We start from the raw sequence: 21,712 nt of genomic DNA, 5'->3' as shown, positions 1-21,712 counted from the left end.
TGCTTTGTGTATCGGTATTTTTAGTTGGCTAGGTAAGCAGTGTTTGGATAGTTAACTTTGGTCACTTTTGCTCTGTTTCTTTGTTTCTTTGTTGAAAAAAAAAAAAAAGAAAGAATTGGCCCTCGTCCTTATCTTTGTTGTACAGGTAGCAGTTGAAATTGTACTTCCCTCTAGGGTCTTTCAGCGAACTTATCCCTGGTTATGGGTATGCAATTTGTTGTACTTCACTCTGGATAAGAGCGTCTGCCAAATGCCAATAATGTAATGTAAAAAAAACAGAATGCACCATACCTGTCAGAGGTGCTGTGTATTTATCCCATTGGTCTGTGAGGACAGTGATGGGACCCATGCCTCACTGTCTGAGCTGCACACAAACACACACAAATCATATTTGTTTTAATGGAACTGCCTGGCTGAAAACCACTGTGTCTGTGTTCCACCTTTTTAGAAATTATTTTCACTCTTCCAACACCCAGTTATATTAGCACTGTGACTTCCAGAGTCCAACTAGAACAGCCCAGGCAAGTGCAAAATGTGCCTTTAGATGCCCTTCATTTGACCCTAGTGTCAGCCAGCTGAGCTGAACAATTACCCTGAGGACTTGATTTAAAAAAACTGCTAAAGCCTCAACAGCTGACAGCATATGTAGGGGAAAATAAAATAGTCAAATGAAATAGATAAAATAAAAAATTGGTAGTGCTCATGTAGAAGCAACTCCACTTGGTATTGCCTTATACTTTATTAGGACAGTATTGCCATTGGTGAATGTAATCAATTAATGTTTACTGTACACTTTCAGGAAGTCAACCATCTTATTTTAACATTTAGAGAAGGCCAAGCGGTTTTATATATTCAGAGTATTTTGAGTTTCCAAATGTAAGAAGACTAGGACATTCTACATAACTGGAAAAATTGAACTATGCCTGTTTGTAATTTATCCAACACAATCCTCTTAAATTACTTTAGACTTACAGGATTTCAAGCATACTGCTTGAGTGACAGCAGAAGGGGTCGTTGAAAAGGTGCAGGTAGATGTCCTTGAACGAAACCACGGATCTTCCGCTGGCGCTCCCCTCCACAACGACCTGTCGCAGGGAACCATCACGCAACAGACAGCGCCCTCTACTGATCAAGGGAATGGACTACAATACCAAAGAGGAGGCAGGAAAAAGAAAAGTGGAAGAAATGCTAACCAGAGAGCATGCTAACCAGTGTAAATTGGTCCTGTTGTAATGGAAAAACACAAAAACTAAAGAACAAAAACCCTCCAGAAGCAAACTCTCAATTTAAAGCAGAGACATATCAGCCTCTCGAGTAAAATTTACCTTAAGAAAAAATTTACCTTTTACTTAAGAATTTCAGAGCATTTTACAGTGAGCAAGAGCGCCAGTAGGCTACAATGTTATCATCTCAAATAGTTCTCATTCATTACGGCGATTGTAGTCTGTAGTTTCGGTTGTCCCTCTCGAGGTGCCATATCGACATGTTGACATGCCCCCTGCTACACGACTAAAAATAGGCGTGCCGAATGTTTGTAACGGTTTGTAGCCGACGGCACCACTGTTTTTAAATATTAAAGGTTTATTGACGTCACGTGAAACATATCCTTTGTATAGCGAATCTTTAAGAATGAGCACATCAAAAGGAAATATAATTTCTGTCATTGGAAGGTGAGATAGATCTAACCTGTGCAAACTGTAAGTTAGCTGTAAATCGAGATATCCTTATAACGAATTAAACTCATTTGTTTTTCGAGTTTTAAGCATTTGATCGAGAGCCTGGTATAAATTAAACTGAGTGTCACATGATACGGGTCCGATGTTTGGGACAATTTTGACGACGCAGAACAACTATAGTCTTCTATAATTCCTGTAACCATAACGTTACTTATCTAGTTTCAATCATCATTCTAACACTGCGATTACTTGGACGTGTGGACACCCTGTGTGCATTCTTCTGAATAGCTGGAGAATGTTGCCGCAATAGAAAAAACTGACATTTGCAACTTGCCATTTAAGGATATTGGGTGTTAAATGACATAAATATCGAGATAATTGCATTCACCCATAATGATCATTGTAACAATTGGAATGCTTGACTTTCCAGTGGCATGACTTGAGGAAAAAATTATATGTACATTTTCCCTGCGCCGTGGGACGCTTCAGTTAGTGTATTCTTACTGTATGTGACTATTACGTCATCGCTGTATTGCTTTCACTGTATTCGTGACTATGTCTCTGTGCATTTGCTGTGTTTGTGAGTCGGTTTCTTGTGTTCCAGTGGACTGATTGGTCGCTCCTGGGCTATGGTGTTTCTGAGTGGAGGGTTCAGGGTGAAGATATATGACAGCCAACCAGGACAGGCTGCCAGTGCCACCCAGGAAATCAGGTAAACAGTAATGAAAGTCTGCAATGTTGTTTGCCAAAACCTGGAAAACATTTACCTGGCCAAGTCATTATTCTGATCTGAATCAGCAGAGAAGAATCTGCCTTTGGTCATGTCACAGACTTCAGGGATTTGCGACAAAGTACTAAACAGGACTGCTTTCTTTTCCATAATGTCCCAAACATTAAATGGAGGGGCTATGTATTAAAAGTGCTATCATTTCTGCATGGTGAGCCAACGTGTATACAACTGCCCTTAAATAAAAGCTGACAATGTACACTTTAACCACATTATTTGGGGACAAATCAAAAATTGTGGAGGACAGTGTGAAATCAAGAAAAAAATGTATTTGTCCTAAACATTATGGACTTTCATAAAATGATGTTCAACCCAATATCAATTGAAAGATCTTGCATCAAACCTCAGTGACACACTCTTAAAAATGATCTTTTGAAAAATACAGTTTACAACCTTTAATCCTTTGAAAATATACCATAGGTCCAGTTGAACAATTCATTAATATACTCCATGCCTTTGAAACGCTCATATTTAGCTCATACCAGTTCATCTACCCTTCTAGTATGTATGCAGTTTCCGTTTGGTTTGCAAATGTTGACTGAGGTGCATAGTTAAATTTCTGGAGGGCTGGTGTTAAATGTTTCTCATTTGTCCCAACCAATTACTCTTTCCAGGCAACATTGACATTGAGTTACAAGGTCATGGAGTGGAATTCATTTAGATCAGGTATTTTATGTGCCACCTGTTTGACCTGCTTCGGCTGCCAAACAATGCCCCACAGGCAAACACGTTCTAGTCCACATTCCTGCTGTCATTACGAAAGTTTCTTTATCCTTCTGGCTTCTAACAAAAAGCTCTGCAGTTTTCTGCAGTCTGTTTATTTAATTATTTTTTCCCATGAAGCACTGTTTGCAGTATGGGGCTGAGAAAAGCTGTATTCAGATAAACTGCTAAGCTTTGAGCTGATGTGCAAAAAAAAAAAAAAAAACACTGTTGTGCTCATGTAGCATTTTAGCTGAAAGCCAGTACAGACCGTCCTAACAGAGAGTGTGTGTTAACCCTACTGTGTCGGTGTGAATGTGTTAACCGTTTGTGTGTGCATTTGTATGTGTGTGTTTGTGTGTTCTTGTTTAGCATAGACTGGCCCAGCAGAATGCTGTGTGTATGTTTGTTAGCCTAACACGTGTGTGTGTGTTAGACCAGTGTATACCAGCTCAGCAGCATTTTACCCTCCTGTTTCAGGCCTATCCTTCCCTCTAGGCCACAGGTGTCAAAGTCCAGTCCTGGAGGGCCGTAGTGTCTGCTGGTTTTTGGGGTGTTCTGGGTCCATTCAAGTCACCGATTGGTTAAAGTATCCACACGCCTTGTTCTCAAGGCCTTAATTGGCCTTAATTGGCAGCTGATTGAAAGGAAACCACAAAAACCCGCAGACACTGCGGCCCCCTGGGGATTCAGTTTGACACCCCTGCTCTAGGCTAAAGAGTAGGCATGCCAGTTTCTCCTCCTAATCATGGTGTCATGGGTGCATACTGATTATGCCACGATGTTCTATTACTATCTAATCATGTTACCAGAGGCGTTCTATGCCCTCTTGTTGTCATGGTTACAGTTTGGACGTGTCTTCCTCTTTGTTTTTTTACCTCGCCATGTGTCTTTTTGTAATAACCTCAGTATGTGTGTATTGTGTAGGAAGCAGCTGAAGGAGGTGGAGCAGGCCCAGATGCTCAGAGGGAACCTCAGCGTCGAGGATCAACTGGTCCTGCTCAGTAGCCATGATGACCTCTCCCAGGCACTAGAGGGTGCCTTCTTTGTCCAGGTGAAGGGGGCTCCTGAGACCTGCAGGGGTTTGGGGTCTTCTGTATCACTCCAGCACTCTGGATGGGAACACAATTTGCCTGTTATTGTTGCAGGTGGCAATCAGCTTCTAAACATTACATTTCATTACATTTACATTATAGGCATTTGACAGTTAAGGGTGTGGACCTTGTTGATTAATCTGATGACAAAGGATTGTATCTATAGAACAGTTTTAGGAAATGGAACTAAGACTAGAGCTAAAGTAAAAATAATACAAACTGGATTACTGGGGGCGACATTGGCTCAGGAGGTAAGAGCAGTCGTCAGCTCAAAACACCTAACCCCCAAATGCTCATGGTGAGCTGGCTGGTGCCTTGCATGGCAGTCAATCTCCATTGTGTGAATGGGTGAATGAGAAGCATCAATTGTACAGCGCTTTGGATAAAGACGCTATATAAATGCAGACAATTACCATTTACGTCATAGTTGAGATTAATAGTCCAAAAAAATGTCCTCCTTTAAATGGTGAGTCATTGTTGTTCATTCATTACACCTGTCTTGCGATATCTGCGTTTTGCCTAGAATGCCTGATTGTCTTCCCCGGTTCCTGCATATAGCCAAGCCAACAAACAATAGAAAACTATAATTTCAATCTAATATTGAATTTATCTGTAGGATAGTGCCTGGTACCGCGGTTACATATTACCACAATGTTATCACAGCATGTTTCCCTCCTTTAGACAGCAGTGATTCAGTGGGGCTTCTGCTGAAGCAGAGAGTGGGAGGTCACTCTGTGTGTGTCTTTGTGGATAAATCCCTGTGTCCGTGTGTTTGCGTGCGTCTGTGCGTGTTAGTGTGTGTGCGTGTGTGTGATGGAGAGAGAGGGTTAACACTCTCTCACAGATGAAGAGGAGACACAGGGAAGTTGTCAATTGACATTCATGCATGTCAGTGCACTGAAAGGTTGGCTGAAACTGACAGACACCCCAAGCAGATTCCTGACCTCTCACAGACACTCGTTGTTGTTGTCACAGATTACTCAGATTATGCATTACCATGTTAGTGGTGTTAGTGGTAGCATACTAATTGTGGTGGTCTTTCTCTCTCTCTTTCTCTCTCTCTGTGTCTTTTCTTGTGAGGTTAAACTCAGCCAACTGTACTTGGAGAATACTTAGGCAAGCTTTTGACCTGTCTTTTCTTGTGAGGTTAACCTCAGCCAACTGTAATTGGAGAATACTTAGGCAAGTTTTTGACCTGTCTTTTTCTCTGTTTTGTATTGTGTGTGTGTGTGTGTGTGTGTGATAGGAGAGTGTGTATGAGGATCTGGAGACCAAACGCAGTGTCTTCCAGGAGGTGGAGTGTCACATGGGAGAGAGTGTGGTTCTCAGTAGCTCCACATCCTGTCTGTTGCCCAGCAACGTTTTCTCCAAAGTCCAGAACAGGAAGCGCTGCATCGTGTCTCACCCGGTCAGTACTGCGCCACCCTCCTCTCCCCCAAATACAGAACATTTTTTGTTTTTTTTCCAACATATATGCACCCAAACTAGGCACTCAACAAATGGGTGATGTTTTGCAGAGGTGTAAGTAGGACAGGTTATTGGTGCTGGGTTATCATTTTAATTGTACACATAATCATGTGTCATGGTGATTATGGGGAAGTCCCCACCCCAGTCATGGTATCTGACCCAGTTTATGTGCCAGAGAGTTGTGTTTTTACTTTTTTCAAATGTAGTGTTGTATCTGTTTGATCACCACTGCTCTATGTGCAGTATGTATTCCCCACATACAGGCCAGTTAACTGCTAACAGGCTGCTGCTGGCTAATTCATTTATTCTGGCTTTCACATGATCACATTTTACCTCATACCTCATTGCCGTTAAGTGCATTTGGTTCACTTTTTTTTGTTATTTTTTCTGTCGGAGAGCAATTGTAATTGTGATTTGGATTGACCATTTAATGGTACAGAAAGCTCTTTAAAGCCCAGATTAGTGTAGTTTGTTTTTGATGTTCTTTCCTCCAATAATACGATTTTCAATGATTGCCTGAGAGCTGGACCTGGACAGAGGTTTTCTAACAGGGCCAGGCTTTGCTGTAATCCCCTTTTGTGGGTTATTGTCAGGTTCTGTGTTTTTCTGTTATCTGTTGTATGTCCCCAGAGTTTTTGCCCTTTGTTGACCTCTCTGCTCACCGTAGTCTGTCTGTCAGTTCTCTCATTTAATTCATTTCACCTGTGCCCCATTTAGTGTCTCCGCCTCCCACGCCATATATGTACTTCCTTCCTGTCTTCTCCCAGCTGTTTCTCATTATCTGTTCCCCAGCGCTTAAACCTGTTTATAGTTTAGTTAAATAAATGTGCTCTAAGTGACTTTGACCATGAATGATTGATTGGTGCCAGACCAAGTCTATTGGTGCCAGACTGGGCACATTCCAGTATAGATTTTTTGTCAGCAGAGGGAGGGAGACTTGGTGGCCGGGTCCTTGTAAAGAGGAATGCAAGGTGAAATACAGAGATGTTTCCCTCTTGACTCATTCAAATGGATCACTGGAAATACTGGTCACCAGCCATACTTGTGTACACTAACGATTTATTTTTTATCTTGTCGGTTAAATTATACTTTTGTGGTTTGAGTATCTCAGAAACGACTGATTCTGAAGGGCCAGACTGGTTGTAGCTGACAGGAAGGTGACAGTAACGCAAATAACCACACATTACAACAGTGGTATGTAGAAGAGCATCTCTGAACACACAACGCATCAAACCTCTGGATAGGCTACAGCTGCAGAAGATTTAGGTTTCTTTATTTAGGTAAAACACCATAAAATGTATACCACTAGATACCACTATACCACTTTAAGTAAGTTTAAAGAATAAGCCCTCATGCGAAATTGAATCAAATACTTTTTGGAAGGCAACAAAGCAGGCCTTTGTTTAGATTTTTACTGAGATATTTTTCTACAAGGGTTTGTATGGTGAAAATATGATCAGATGTGCAGTATAACATTTTGGTAACCAACTTGACTTTTGTTTGACATTGTGCTTGACTTGGCACAACACCAAGTCAAGCACAATTAAACTAGGTACATGGCAGTCTTACACAAGTTCACTCTAAACTTTTCACTTGAGCACAATTTCAGCCTCAGTGTGATTCAAATAATTGTTTTGTGTATTGAATGCCCCACTGATACATGACCCTGCAACCCTCCCACCACACCTCACTCACATACCTGTTACTCTGCCCCACCCACACACCCCTTCTCTCCCTGAATATTGAGGCAAGACTATACTGGCCTTTTTTGGTAGGCTGACCACAGAAAATACATTGTTTTCTTACAGCACAGCCATAACACACAGCTCACAGAATGTGTATGCGCACACACCCCTCTGAAAAAGAACCTCTACAATGAATGTTGAAAGAATGATCCACGAGCCTCAGAAACATTAAAACACCATTGCACGCATTACTGAAGTAGAAAACATTATAGTGCATTATATATCATTTAATAAGTCAGGGTTCTGAGAAATACAACTTTACTGCACTTCCACTCTCACAGAAATAGAACGCACTAGAGAAAGAGAACACCTCCTCTGTGCAACACACTCCACATTCCAGTATAGATTTTTTGTCAGCAGATGTCTATGAGGCCGGGTCCTTGTAAAGAGGAATGCAAGGTGAAACACAAAGATTTCCCTCTTGACTCATTCAAATGGATCACTAGAAATACTGGCCACCAGCCGTACTTGTGTACACAAAGGATTTATTTTTAATCTGGTTGGTTAAATTCAAATTTTGTTGCGTGTGTGTGTGTCCTGCAGGTGAACCCACCCTACTACGTGCGTCTGGTGGAGCTGGTTCCCCATCCAGAGACGGAGGCAGCAGTGGTGGACAGCACCCATGCCTTAATGACCCAGCTGGGCCAGGCGCCGGTCCGGCTGAGGAAGGAGATCGACGGGTTCGCTCTGAACCGCGTGCAGTACGCCATCATCGCTGAGTCCTGGCGTCTGGTCGCGGTGCGTGGGGGTGGGGGGGGATGGGGGTAGAACACGCATAGCGCACACTCTGTGGCCTTACCTAACTGGATTTGCAAAGAGGAACTAAAAAATAACAATGAGCGTGTTCTGTCCTAGCCTCAGAATAATTGGTGCAACCTGTATTTCATGTGTTAATCAAGTTCTTCCATATGTATCCGCATTTCAGGTGATGTCATTGTAGGGCCACCAATTTATCTCCCCTGTTTTTCTTGCGTGGTAATTCAGTCCTCCGGCAGCTAGAGACCACTTCCCGAACAATTATCCCATGGGCAACTCCAGTCCTGGAGGGCCAGTGTTTCAGGATTTTGCTGCCACCAGTTACCCTGGTGCAATCAGCTAGTTAGTCATATGCAACATGACCGATTCACTCATAAATTAAAACTGAATAAAAGGCTACAAGACAAGAAAATGTATCAGCTGCTGTTTATATGATGGAACGTGGCTATCAATGACAGATAATGTAAATGATTGGCCTTATTAAATCATTCAGAGCGGAAGTTGGTCTGAAATCTAGAAACAATTACGGCCCACCTTGCCCATCCCTGATCTAAGGTAATACAAGTAATTGCCACTAAATACGTAAGCACAAACGATGATTGATAGTAATGTTCACAATATTTGGGTGCTAAATTCAGTTTGATTACCTACTACCATGGACATGCTGCAGTATTGTCAAATGTTTTTGATAGATTTTGTTAGAAGCAGTAAGGAGTTGGTAACAGGATATAAGTGTTTTATCCAGTCAAAGGGATAGTTTGCATAACTCATGGACAGTCTCCTCCAAAAGTATTGGAACAGCAAGGCCAATTCCTTAGTTTTTGCAATACTCTGAATACATTTGGGGTTGAGATAAAAAGATGACCATGAGACAAGAGTTCAGAATTTCAGCTTTTATTTCCTGGTATTTACACCGAGGTGTGTTAAACTACTTTCGGAGGGGACTGTATGTCCCAAGGGAGTGCCTTGTGATGTCACAAAGGAGCCTGGTGAGATGAGTCAGCAAAATGGAAGATTATTATACACTGTTACACTCCCAAAAAATAGACACTTGTGAGAAAGTATGTGGTACCTTTTTATTTTATTTTTCATAATGGAAATCATGAAAAATATGAAGAAGAGAATTCTCAGTTTTTCATAGGCTCTCACATTTTTGACATTCACTTACATGAGAAAATTCTGTCCAATAATTGCATAGCAATACAAGGCAATATTTTGCCATTTGAATACTTGCAGTAAGCAGTCCTAACTGCCATTTGCTGTTGGGAGTTGGGGAAGTAAACAACGTGCTTTCTCTCCCATCCCTGGAGACCGACAATACAGTCTGCTGGAACAAACAGGCCAAGGTATCACAAAGAATCCTTCATGTTGAAAAAGATGTTTCTTCTTGCATAGTCTGTCTCAAAGACGGGTGTACCTCATACACAAGGCAAGGCATGCACAGACTTTTGGGCTGCACACATGGCCCCTCAAGTTCTGTTCTGCTTTGACGTGCCGCCATATTTTTCCCTGCTCTCCACTTCTCCCTGGCAGGAAGGGGTCATTTCCGTCCAGGACATTGACCTGGTGATGTCAGAGGGCTTAGGGATGCGCTACGCCTTTATCGGCCCCATGGAAACCATACATCTCAATGCACCTGAAGGTACCCCCCTACCTCTCTCTACCTTTTGAGCAGTGATTCGGTCTCATGTAGGAGAGGCCCAGTAACTCAGCTGAGCCGTGCACCATTCTCCAGTCATGGATAGCCTGTGATAGCTTTCTGTAGAACAGACATAAAGAAAACAAGTAAACTATGCATTCATGTGACCAAAGAATGTCCTTGTAGCACAATGCAGTAAGTCACAATAGATCAGTTTTCTCTGACTGGACAGAACTGGATAAGAACTAGTTCTGTGGAATGAATTGTTGATCCTGTCTAAGTAACAGGTGTAAACACCACTTTTGTAGTTGTTGCCAGTCACCACAGTTTGCTTATTCTTTGTTCTTGTTGACATTATTTTTTTGAGTTTAGATACAAACTCAAGAATCATGGACGCTGATCTGAACCGATGTGAAACAGTATACATGGTTTCACAGTTTGTCAAGCCTTTATTGTCACGGAAAACAGATTTAACACATTTAGCACATTTAACCTAAACAAAGGTAAGCCTTGAGCCAAGTCACACTTTTAATGAATAAAAACTACTATCAATATTAGTCAAAGGGGTAGTCATGTCTTGGTATTATTGCTAAAACATGCAATATAGGAATACTGTATCTACAGTCTACAAATAAATAAGAGCAAAACATACAAAATCAAAGTAAAAGAGGCTTTTAGGCAAAAATGGCTGGTCACTGAAACTGTGTGGTGTGTTGCTCTCCAGACCTTGGGTTCCCTGTCAATCAATGCTTTAGCTGGATGAGGCACTCAACAACCTCCATGTCAACTTTTAATATAAAATCTGGAAATCGGACCTAATCGTATTTTCATTTTATTTTATTTGGGAAAGGGAAAGAAAAGTAAATGTACAAATAAAAAAGACAAGCAGCTATTTGCTTTTATTATTTGTTTTCAACTTGAATATCATTTGTAATCATTGGTTATGTGCTGCTTCTTTGTTTTTGTGTTGAGGCAAGCAGACCATGTCCTCCCAAATTATTCTGCTTTATTTTCATTTAGACAGGAAAGACAGGCACCTGTCATGAGTTTGGTCATCATCGTTTAGGAATGCCAGGAATTCCCCCTCTCCACCTCGTCTGTTGTGCGCTGAGGTTTTGCGTATTAGAGAAGCTGATTATCCGCCAGTGGGTGGTTCAGATGACTCACTGATTCAGATGATTAATTGATTCTTATTTCAGTGCACGCCTGGAGATATGCATCAAAATATGTGTGTATTCAAATTCAAATTCAAATGTGTAATGGGAGTACAATTGTAGCATCCGGTCTGTATTTCTTTCTGTTGTTGTTGTTGTTGTTGTTGTTGTTGTTTTTCTTTTGTCCTACTCTACTCCAGTCTACAGAGACTGATACTTGGGTAATTTGGGTGTGTACTTGTTTTGGAAAATGTATGTGACGCATCCTTCCATTTATGTCCCTTCCTGATGCAAGAAAGGTAGTCTGTGCTTTTCTACATCACTCCTGGACTACTGCATCTTTGTTCCAATTTAGTCTCAACAGAATTCTCACCTCACATTCAACAGAGAGCATACAGTACAGTCCGTAAGTATTTGAAAAGTGGTACAATTGCTGTTCTTTTGGCTTGCAAATCTGCAAATTGGATGTAAATATGGAGGTTAAAGTGCGGACTCTCAATTTCTATAGAAAGCCCCTCCATTTTAAGAGACCTTTCTGATTAGTCGGGTGTATTCAATTGCTTCCTTAGTGCAGGTATAAGAAAGCTTTCAGTATCTAGTCTTAATTGTAGGCTCCTGATTGCCCTTAGAGTCTGTTATTGCGTATGTCAAAATGAGAACCACAGTTGTGCCAATGACAGTAATTGTTTCATTTCGAATCCAATGTGCTGGAGTACAAAATAGCAGGAATTGTACCACTCTCCAGCAGAACGAAAGTGCACGGCAGATGTCATTATCTGAGTTTATCGGACTTTTCTTTTATTCTATTTTTCCTTTTTGTGGATGAATTTGCGTTTCTAAAACAGCTGCTGACCTCTGTGTGTACATGGTTGTAGGGTTGTAGACCTCATGCTTTGGTGCAGTAGTTTCTCAGAGTGATATGGGAAACAAACTGGGCATGTGCAGTGTCGTCATTACCCCTCAGTGCTCAGCAATCAGTGTTGCATGTTCTTCCTCCAGGCCTGGAGGATTACCTGAAGCGCTACAGGGAGGGGATGAAGAGGGTGCTGTCATCTTTTGGCCCTGTTCCAGAATTCTCTGGAGAAGAGGCCAAATCCATAAACCAGGCATGTATTTTTGTGTCTTTGCATGTATGTTCCCCTCCAAAAGTATTGAAACAGCAAGGTCAATTCCTTTGTTTTTATTATACACTGAAAACAATTGAGTTTGAGGTCAAATGATGTACATCCAAATTTCAGCTTTATATTTTTTATCTAGATATATTAAACAACTTAGAACATATCACATATCTTGTTGCCCAGATGTGTCCTGTTATTGATTGGTTCTGAATAGTAAATAGTTCTGAATGTCTACTCTTGGTTTTAGCCTTTGGTTTTGCCTGTAAAGACTGCATTTGTGTTGAAAAGATAAACCAACATGAAACTAGAGACTAGAGATCTGTATTTGGCAGAAAAGCAAACTATTTTAAAGTGGGGGAAAAAAGGGGAAATCGACCAGAGCCATTGCTCAAGCATTGGGGATAGCTTGTACAACATGGAATGTCCTGAAAAAGAGAGAAACCGCTAGCGTACTGAGCAACAGGTCGACCAAAGAAAACAACAGCAGAAATGTGAGAGCTGTGATGAAGAAAACACAAAACATCAGTCATTCAGACATCACAAACAATCTCCGCAGGGCAGGGGTGAAGGTATATAGAGCAGCAATATAGAGGCTGTACCACAATATGCAAACCACTCATCAGTGGTAAGAATCAGAAGGTAAGAAACTGATTTGAAAATCAGTACAGAGATGAGCCACAAACGTTCTGGAACAGACTTGTATGGACTGATGAGACCAAGTTTAACAAAAGAAGGGATCTGCTCATGATCCAAAACATACAAGCTCATCTGTGAAGCACAGTGGAGGAAGTCTCATGGCTTGGGCTTGAATGGCTGCTTCTGGAGTGGGTTCAACTAATCTTATATTTAACTCATGATGGTAGTCAGCAGGATGAATTCAGAAGTATACAAAAACAGTCTGTCTCCCAACTTAAGGAGAAATGCATCCAAACCAATCGGGGGGAACTTCATCATGCATCAAGAAAATGACCCAAAACACACTGCCAACACAACAAAGGACCTCATTAGGGAGAAAAAGTGGAGGGTTTTAGATTTGCCAAGTCAATCACCAGACCTTTACCCAATTGAGAATGCATTTCACCTCCTGAAGGGAATATTGAAGGGAAAAAACCCCCGAAACAAACAACAACTGAAAGAGGCTGCAGTAAAATCTGGAAAAGCATCACAAAAAAAGAGTGCAACAGTTTGATGATGTCATTGTGTCTCGGGCTTGACGCAGTCATTGCAAGCAAGGGCTATGCTACCAAATATTAAGTGTTATTTACTTCAATACTATCTGTTCCAATACTTTTGTTGACCTACAAATTGGGTGGTCTGATACTGCTATGTTTTAAGTAGTGAAACACATCTAGGTGTAAATGAAAAGCTGAAATTCTGACCTCTTGTCTCGTGTTCATCTTTTTATCTTAACTCCAAATGTAGTCAGTGTATTGCAAAAATAAAAGAAATGTCTTTGCTGTTCCAATACTTTTGGAGGGGACTGTATGCATGTATACATGTATCAATCAGTCAATCATATTTTATTTACATAGCACATTTCTGTAATGCATTCATCCAACCCTGTTTGACCTCTCTCATGCTGCAAACACAGGAAATATGTGACCTCATTCCCAGTGACCACCACCACCTGTCTGCCAGGAGACAGCGGCGAGATCATCTCTTGATGGGCTTGGCCAAGCTGAAGAAATGACCCAAACCCTAGCAAAAAAAGATTCTTCTGTTTTTGGCCTGTAACACCAGGGATTTTGGTTTGGTGTTGTACTAACGTTAAAGTACACTGTAAAGTAAAGTAAAGTAAATTCAGCAGGAGTTTGACAATGCGAAGACAGATGATTCTTGAGCTGCTGATTTGGCAATAACATAAATTGCAAAAGTCTATGGTGAACAAAGACAAGGAATTCAGTAACAACTCACAGATCAGAGAATTAACAAACTTCATGATGGGACGTGTTACATATGTATGTTCTGTGAAGAAAGTTGTAGTGTATAAGCTGATGGTCATTTTTAGATACACATAAAAGATTACTCCAAATGGCATCCTGAGGAATTTCATCATTACTAGTGGATATAAATGTGTTTTATTGACGGAAACGATATTGAGGAATATACCAGTCCATATACTAGTCCACAGCCCTCACCTTCAAAGAAATAGCACATTGGGCTTTCAAAACAATAAACCAGAATTTCTAGTTCTGGTGATAGAGTGAGAGAGACAGAAATATGTAGGGTAAGAAAGCATATGTGTGTTTGTGCATGTGTATAAACATAGCCTATAAAGGTCTGAAGACATGATCAAGTGCTGTTTGTTGTCATAAAATTATGATATTCCAATAACACTTCTTGTTCAAAAATACATTGGGAGCTTATTAGATTGGAATACCAACCATAGAAGAGGAGCTGGGCAAAGATTTTTAATTTTTTTATTGTCTCTGTACTACACAATTTGCAATCAAACAGTTTGCATGTGGTTAACATGTGTATTTCCAGCTCTTTTTTTTTAAAGAGTAGCCTAAAAAAAATACAACATTACATGTTGTAATGCGCCTCACAGCAAGGAGGTCCTGGGTTCGAATCCCCGTCGGCCAGGGCCTCTCTGTGCGGAGTTTGCATGTTCTCCCCGTGTCTGCGTGGGTTTCCTCCGGGTACTCCGGTTTCCTCCCACAGTCCAAAGACATGCACGTTAGGCTGATTGGAGAGTCTAAATTGCCCGTAGGTATGACTGTGTGAGTGAATGGTGTGTATGCCCTGCGATAGACTGGCGACCTGTCCAGGGAGTATTCCTGCCTTTCGCCCAATGTATGCTGGGATAGGCTCCAGCCCCCTGCGACCCTGATCAGGATAAGCGGGTTCAGATAATGGATGGATGGATGGATGGATGGATGTTGTAATGCGCCTCACAGCAAGGAGGTCCTGGGTTCGAATCCCCGTCGGCCAGGGCCTCTCTGTGCGGAGTTTGCATGTTCTCCCCGTGTCTGCGTGGGTTTCCTCCGGGTACTCCGGTTTCCTCCCACAGTCCAAAGACATGCACGTTAGGCTGATTGGAGAGTCTAAATTGCCCGTAGGTATGACTGTGTGAGTGAATGGTGTGTGTGCCCTGCGATAGACTGGCGACCTGTCCAGGGAGTATTCCTGCCTTTCGCCCAATGTATGCTGGGATAGGCTCCAGCCCCCCTGCGACCCTGATCAGGATAAGCGGGTTCAGATAATGGATGGATGGATGGATGTTGTAATGCCACAATTTGTCTATATGAATAGCTAAGAACATGAAGATTGTAAAAATGTGCAGTGTTATTGGTATCTTATTAAAACTGCACCTAAATACCTGCTCCTTCACCGACAGGTTTTTAGGATAAAAGTGTTATATTTCGTGTATGTAGACTGGGAGTAATTACGGATTAAGTTCTGTCGAAAAAAAGTCTCCCAACCGATCCAGCTCACCCCTACTAAATTTTACCGAATTATCTCAAGGTAGAATTTAGCTTTATTCGCAATTCCCTGACAGAGCATTCAGCGTGTGATCTTAACTTGAGTTTAACGATTAAGATAATAAAAGTAATTTAATATGATTAAAGCTCTGGCATTCTTTCATTCATTAAGCTCCGCCCCTACAAAGAGGTGGATCCTCGACTAAATAAAACAGTGCACCTTTCAGAGCGCATCTGCTGAACTCCAAATAGCCTACGTCTTAGCAGCTACATTACATGCAGGCTGCCTCAATCTGAAATGTTTTTAGAGGTAAGATCTTTTATCATTTTGCTATTTTAATAAGTATTCTTTTAAATGAAGTCGTCAGTTAAATTTAAATTTGTTTACTTCATAGCTAGTATTTTACATTCTTCGCATGATTTTATAGACCTTGGATGTTGTGAGTTTGATTAAATAATATGTAGACATTTTCCTTCGGTAAATTAGTCATTTTGTTTCTTCGTTGCTATAGAATAAATTTATTTTTATATTCCTATCCGCTATATAGCCTAATGTGGACTCCTTTTTTTCTTTTGGCGTTGGTTTCCATACATTTTAACATATTCATATCGTTATTTTATATTTGTATATAGTAGCCTCGGTTCGTATGCCTATAATTAATTTTATATGAATTTTGACATGCATCTTTTAATAATATAAATAATATGGCTATATAATTTGGTTAAGATAATTATTTATTCGATTAGTTTCGCCCTACAGCTCTACAACGAAACGTTAAATAAAATAACATTTCAATGTCATTTTCCAGTAGCATTTCAATACTAATCCGTGCTCTGAAATGGGTACAATCAAATTTTCTTTTCATTATGATGGATTGGTCTCGGTATTATCCTGGGACTACTGAAATATGCCTAATCATTTTCTGCGAGACGCGAAATTATTCCATATAGACTAATCTGGAACGTTACTTTTATTAGGCCTATTTTACTATTTTAGGCCACTCCATGATAAGTTGTTTCATCTTGTCAACTCCATTTCTTTTCTTTGCGTTTAATTGGAAGTTGGTGTCGTCGCAGGTGTGCGGGGAAAAATTCCCTTTTTAACATGCACAAATAAGATATCACAGGTGAGCGTCGTCTGATAACACAGAACCAGTAAAAACACAACAATAGCTATTCTTATACCTTTTAACTTTCGTATTTATTTGCAAAGAAATTACAGAAAGTGAGAAAGCTTACCGGCTTTCTGATTTGAATCAGACATAGTAAGACTCTTATACACACTTTTCCTGAAGGGGGGGCTTTACCAAAACAAAAAGACATGAAGCTGGCCACGAACATTTATCAGTATTTTGTCTTCTGAATACCCCTTGTTGACCCTGCTGTAAGACCAGAATGTGCTAGCTGAGAAGCAGAGACATTAAGGTGAAAGGCTGTCTGTCTGCTAGAGAGAGACAGAGAAAGACTCATAGTAATTTCAATTCAGAAAGTGGTCTAATAGTATAAGGATTATCACTAAAATGTTATTTGTAATCATGTGATTTTCTTTATGTTAACACCCATTGTCAATTAAGAATCAATTGAGAAAATTACCCTTACACTGGTCATTAACTGGCTTATGAAATCATAAGAAAAAAAAAGAAGAAAAATGTAGCCAAACCGTTCGCTCCATCTAGCGTCCATTTCAGCCACGTTCTGTGCTGCAGGCGATTTGAGGTTTTTAAAAACGTCTTTCAGCATCTATCACAATGATCATATAACCGGCGTTTTCAAAAAAATAGATTTAAGATAACGTGTAATCGAGTAAATTACCAATATTTATATATATATATATATATATATATATATATATATATATATATATATATATATATATATATATATATATATATATATGTTTTCACTTGTAGGCCAATCTTAATTTCAGGATTTGTTCATTATCTTTAATGTAGCCTACTGTTTTTAATAATTTACTTTGCGATTTATAAATGTTTCCCAACTCTGTGTTATAATAAATATGCTATGATTTATTGTATGATTTAGCTAATTATCTTTCACAGTTCAAATACAATGCATGTTTTTATCATTAAAATCCATTAAATTGAATATACTATTCCGATACTGTTCCCTCTCCTCCCTCCATCTCTCTCCCTTCTTTTATCCCACCTCTTCCTCTACCTCCACCATTCCTTGTCCCTCCCTCTCTCTCCCCACATCCCTCTTTGCATCCCCTCTCGCCTCCACTCCCTCTCTCTTCCTCCATCTTTCCCTTGTTCTCAATCCATATTTTTCTCTCTCTCTCTCCCAGGTGTTTTGAGCCCAGGGTGCAAGGCATGAGCTGGGGGGCGCTGTATGCCCAGCTGGGCGGAGTGAACAAGCACTCCACCAGTCTGGGGAAGATCTGGCTGTCGGTCCTCTTCATCTTCCGCATCATGATCCTGGTCCTGGCAGCCGAGAGCGTGTGGGGGGACGAGCAGTCCGACTTCACCTGCAACACGCAGCAGCCGGGCTGCAAGAACGTCTGCTACGACCACTTCTTCCCCGTGTCGCACATCCGGCTGTGGTGCCTGCAGCTGATCTTCGTCTCCACCCCGGCGCTGCTCGTGGCCATGCACGTGGCCTACCGCAAGCGCGGGGCCAAAAAGACCATTTTCCGCTCCGGCACTCAGGTGACCGACGACCTGGAGAGCCTACGCAAACGCCGGCTGGCCATCGAAGGCCCGCTGTGGTGGACCTACACCTCCAGTCTGTTCTTCCGACTGATCTTCGAAGGCTGCTTCATGTACATCCTCTACTTCCTCTACGACGGCTACCAGATGCCGCGGCTGGTCAAGTGTGAGCAGTGGCCCTGCCCAAACAAGGTGGACTGCTTCATCTCCCGGCCCACGGAGAAGACCGTCTTCACCCTCTTCATGGTGGCGTCATCAGCGATCTGCATTGTGCTGAACGTGGCCGAGCTGCTCTACCTCATCTGCAAGGCGCTGATGCGCTGCTCACGCCGACGACAGAACCGCCGCCATCATGCCATGCCTGACAACGTGACACAGGAGCAGGCCATGTCTCAGAACGAGAAGAATGAGACACTGCTGGCCTCTGCAAAAGCCCAGTGAAAAGGAAACCACGTTTCCCTGGTTCATCTGACTGCAGCTTTGCTTAAACGGGGCGACATTGGCTCAGGCAGTATGAGCAGTCGTCTGCCCATTGGAGGGTTGCCAGTTCAATTCGGCCCCGGGTGTGTCGAAGTGTCCCTGAGTAAGACACCTAACCCTCAAATGCTCCTGACGAGCTGGTAGGTGCCTTGCATGTCAGCCAATTGCCATTGGTGTGTGAGTGTGTGTATGAATGGGTGAATGAGAAGAATCAGTTGTACAGCGCTTTGGATAAAGGCGCTATATAAATGCGACCATTGCTATTTAAAACCACTATGATCCAGAAAACAAAATGGTGGTACAAAAAAAAATACTTTGCAAGGGAGCTCAGAACAGTCACACAGTGTCCCCTAGTGGCTATTAATAATACTGCAATATGCTACTTACAGGAGGTACATGCACCAGATGCTCTGTTGCAAGTGCAAGAACAAGTGGTTTTGGTGCATGACCAGGACCAATTGAACCAAAGACTCAAAGTAGGACCAATAAATGTTATGCCTTTCACTATAGATCACTAGTGAGGCAGTGTAACTTCCACATGCTTGAGTTTACCTGAATGGGAGCTATGGTTTATTTCTTACCACCAGCCCTCTCATGGTATAGTCTCACAAGATGCTATAACATTGCAGGTATATAGTATTTTGTACTGGTCAGTATGCAACTTTTTTTACACAATTACAATGCATTAGCATGTGTTGGTTCTGCTTGAAACTTTTACATTCAGCAGTGTGGTTCTTTACATAGTTGAATAAACAAATAGAAACTGATTAAATCAATAAAAATAAAACCAAATAGTAAGTTGAATGTTTTCCATTATCAAATCGGCAAATGATGGTGAAAAATGAAGAAAGTTATGGCAATATTGAATGTACTCCAGCATTAACCAGTGTCATTGGCTTTATTTTTACAATTTATTTATTTTTATGTTCTTCGCAGAATTTTTAAGGTTATAGTGGTTGATGTATTGATGTTATACATTGTTATGAAGTTGATTGAACATTTCGTAGGATTCATGAAGGGCTTTAATAAATTTAATGAATAATAATTTCCTATGTATTAATGTATGACATTTCTTTTGTATGAGAACTCAAAACGCTGATATAAATGTGCAAAATACATGTTTCATGACTTCAGTACTTCACTTTTAATAAAAAATAAATAAACTAGAACTTTTCCTTTGTTCATTGAAGGGATTTTTTGTCTCTTGATTAGAATGCTGGCTGGAATGAAAGCATCTATTACATATGACGCTGAAGGGAGCTCCCAGGGAACTACATCCCAGCGTAGTGGTTAAGGTAAATGACTGGGACCCGCAAGGCCGGTGGTTTGATCTCCAGTGTAGCCACAATAAGATCCGCACAGCCATTGGGCCCTTGAGCAAGGCCCTTAACTCTGCATTGCTCCAGGGGAGGATTGTCTCCTGCTTAGTCTAATCAACTGTACGTCACTCTGGATAAGAGCGTCTGCCAAATGCCATTCATGTAATGTAATCCCTTTTTTTGGTATAAATAGGGATGTATTTCCTACAAAAGGGATGTATTTCCAACACGGATCACCCAATATGGATGAAGATAACCCCAAATTAAGGGTGATCATCTGCACTTTGACCTCATACCATTGCTTAATTTCATAGACAGTGCGCTGGAGTAAAGAACCAAAAGAACAGAAATTGTACCACTGTCCAAATACAGACTGCACTGTAGATAATTTGGAGTGAGATTATTAGAAAACATTACAGTATTATTTCATCCAAATCAGGTCAGATGGTCATTGGGACCTGGTCTTTCATAAACAAGTGACATTAAGAGATATTAATTTCATTTTGGAGACATTTATTTTTTAAACAAAATGTTTTTCAATTAGGACTGTATTGGTTTACATGGACTATTTGGAGGAGGATTATTTTAAAACAACACAGTAATGTTTCACCAAGAGTAAAAGGTTTATCAGGACCTGGTCTGTCATAAATAAGTGTTAAAACTGTGAGACATTTTGATTTTGGTTCGAAAATTCTGTCCAAAATGGTCAATTTCCTAATAGTTCTACATTGCTGTATTGGTAGAAATACTGGTAGAATGCCGACTATTACGGGAGCTGCGAATCACAAGGTGTGCCACCATAGACGACCGAAGTGAGGCAGTAAATTTCTAGGTTATCGACGAATTAGGGTACAACCGTTATTTATACTCGGTAAGTTTAACTACCCACCTAGCTACTGTTCACAGCTAATAGGCCTTGTGTCGTTCTGATATGCTTCGAATGTTACATTCTCAATGATCAGCTTCAAAACCAATTCTATTTAGGTACAGGAAACGTCTTTTGAAATAATTATTACCATTAATAACGCACTGCTCCAGTACTAAATCAAAATCCAGAAGGCAACGAGATCAACAAAATTGCAGTTCTAAACGACAGGCCATGCTCTCCACTCGCAACCACGAGACTAATATTAATATGAGGATCCCTATAGATTGGGTGTAATGACTTATTCGAAGTTGGCAGGGGCGTGGCGTGCGCGCGTGCAGGCTGATGACTCTCGGGATTCAGTCATCACATAATGTGACAGTCGCGATGGCAGGGAACCGGGGGCAGCGGCGCTTCGCGGAACCCCACGTCCAACTTCAATTCGCCTCGAAAAACTAGCTGTTTTTGGTTGCGCACGACCGGCCTGGAATCCACGTGTGAAGAAGGCTTTGCTTGAGAAAAGTTGGCTGCCTGGCTGCTTTCAGAGGAGTTCGGTAAGCTGGCAGAGCCGCTGGGATCCTGAGGGTGTGGGAGGGGGGAGGGGGTGGGAGGAGGGCGAGGGGGGAGAGGGGAGGGATGCTCCTTCCTGGGACGGCTCTGTGATATTCAGCGCTCTCAAAATGTGACATCGGTGGCAGCCGGAGATTGATTTCAGTAGCTGAGTCTGGCAACCCTTGGCCAAGGTATAATGAAGAACTTGGTGCGTGTGAGCACCTTGATTGAACAAGTTTGACCAAGACTGTAAGTGGGATGTTG

At 41.3% G+C, this 21,712-nt stretch overlaps 2 protein-coding genes across 4 annotated transcripts; both read left to right on the top strand.

The window, feature by feature from the left end:
• Positions 1-1,524: 1,524 nt before the first annotated feature.
• LOC133124087 (lambda-crystallin-like) lies at positions 1,525-14,175 on the top strand. 3 transcript variants are annotated; one of them, XM_061234971.1, is made up of 8 exons: positions 1,525-1,670; positions 2,281-2,388; positions 4,093-4,219; positions 5,506-5,667; positions 8,015-8,209; positions 9,761-9,869; positions 12,020-12,126; positions 13,730-14,175. In XM_061234971.1, the coding sequence occupies exons 1-8, from the start codon at positions 1,630-1,632 to the stop codon at positions 13,826-13,828; spliced, it is 948 nt and encodes a 315-aa protein (XP_061090955.1). In that variant the 5' UTR covers positions 1,525-1,629; the 3' UTR covers positions 13,829-14,175. The 3 variants fall into 3 exon arrangements, with proteins under 3 accessions (XP_061090955.1, XP_061090956.1, XP_061090957.1); XM_061234972.1 differs by having other exon boundaries at positions 1,576-1,697; XM_061234973.1 differs by lacking the exon at positions 1,525-1,670 and adding an exon at positions 3,078-3,129 and having other exon boundaries at positions 2,293-2,388.
• A 1,624-nt stretch (positions 14,176-15,799) lies between these two features.
• On the top strand, positions 15,800-19,881 carry LOC133124088 (gap junction beta-2 protein-like). The gene is made up of 2 exons (XM_061234974.1): positions 15,800-15,873; positions 17,872-19,881. The coding sequence occupies exon 2, from the start codon at positions 17,897-17,899 to the stop codon at positions 18,671-18,673; it is 777 nt and encodes a 258-aa protein (XP_061090958.1). The 5' UTR covers positions 15,800-15,873; positions 17,872-17,896; the 3' UTR covers positions 18,674-19,881.
• Positions 19,882-21,712: the final 1,831 nt, after the last annotated feature.

The sequence above is a fragment of the Conger conger genome, chromosome 3, assembly GCF_963514075.1.
Source record: "Conger conger chromosome 3, fConCon1.1, whole genome shotgun sequence".
NCBI lineage: Eukaryota > Metazoa > Chordata > Actinopteri > Anguilliformes > Congridae > Conger > Conger conger.
This window is presented reverse-complemented; position numbering and strand designations above follow the sequence as displayed.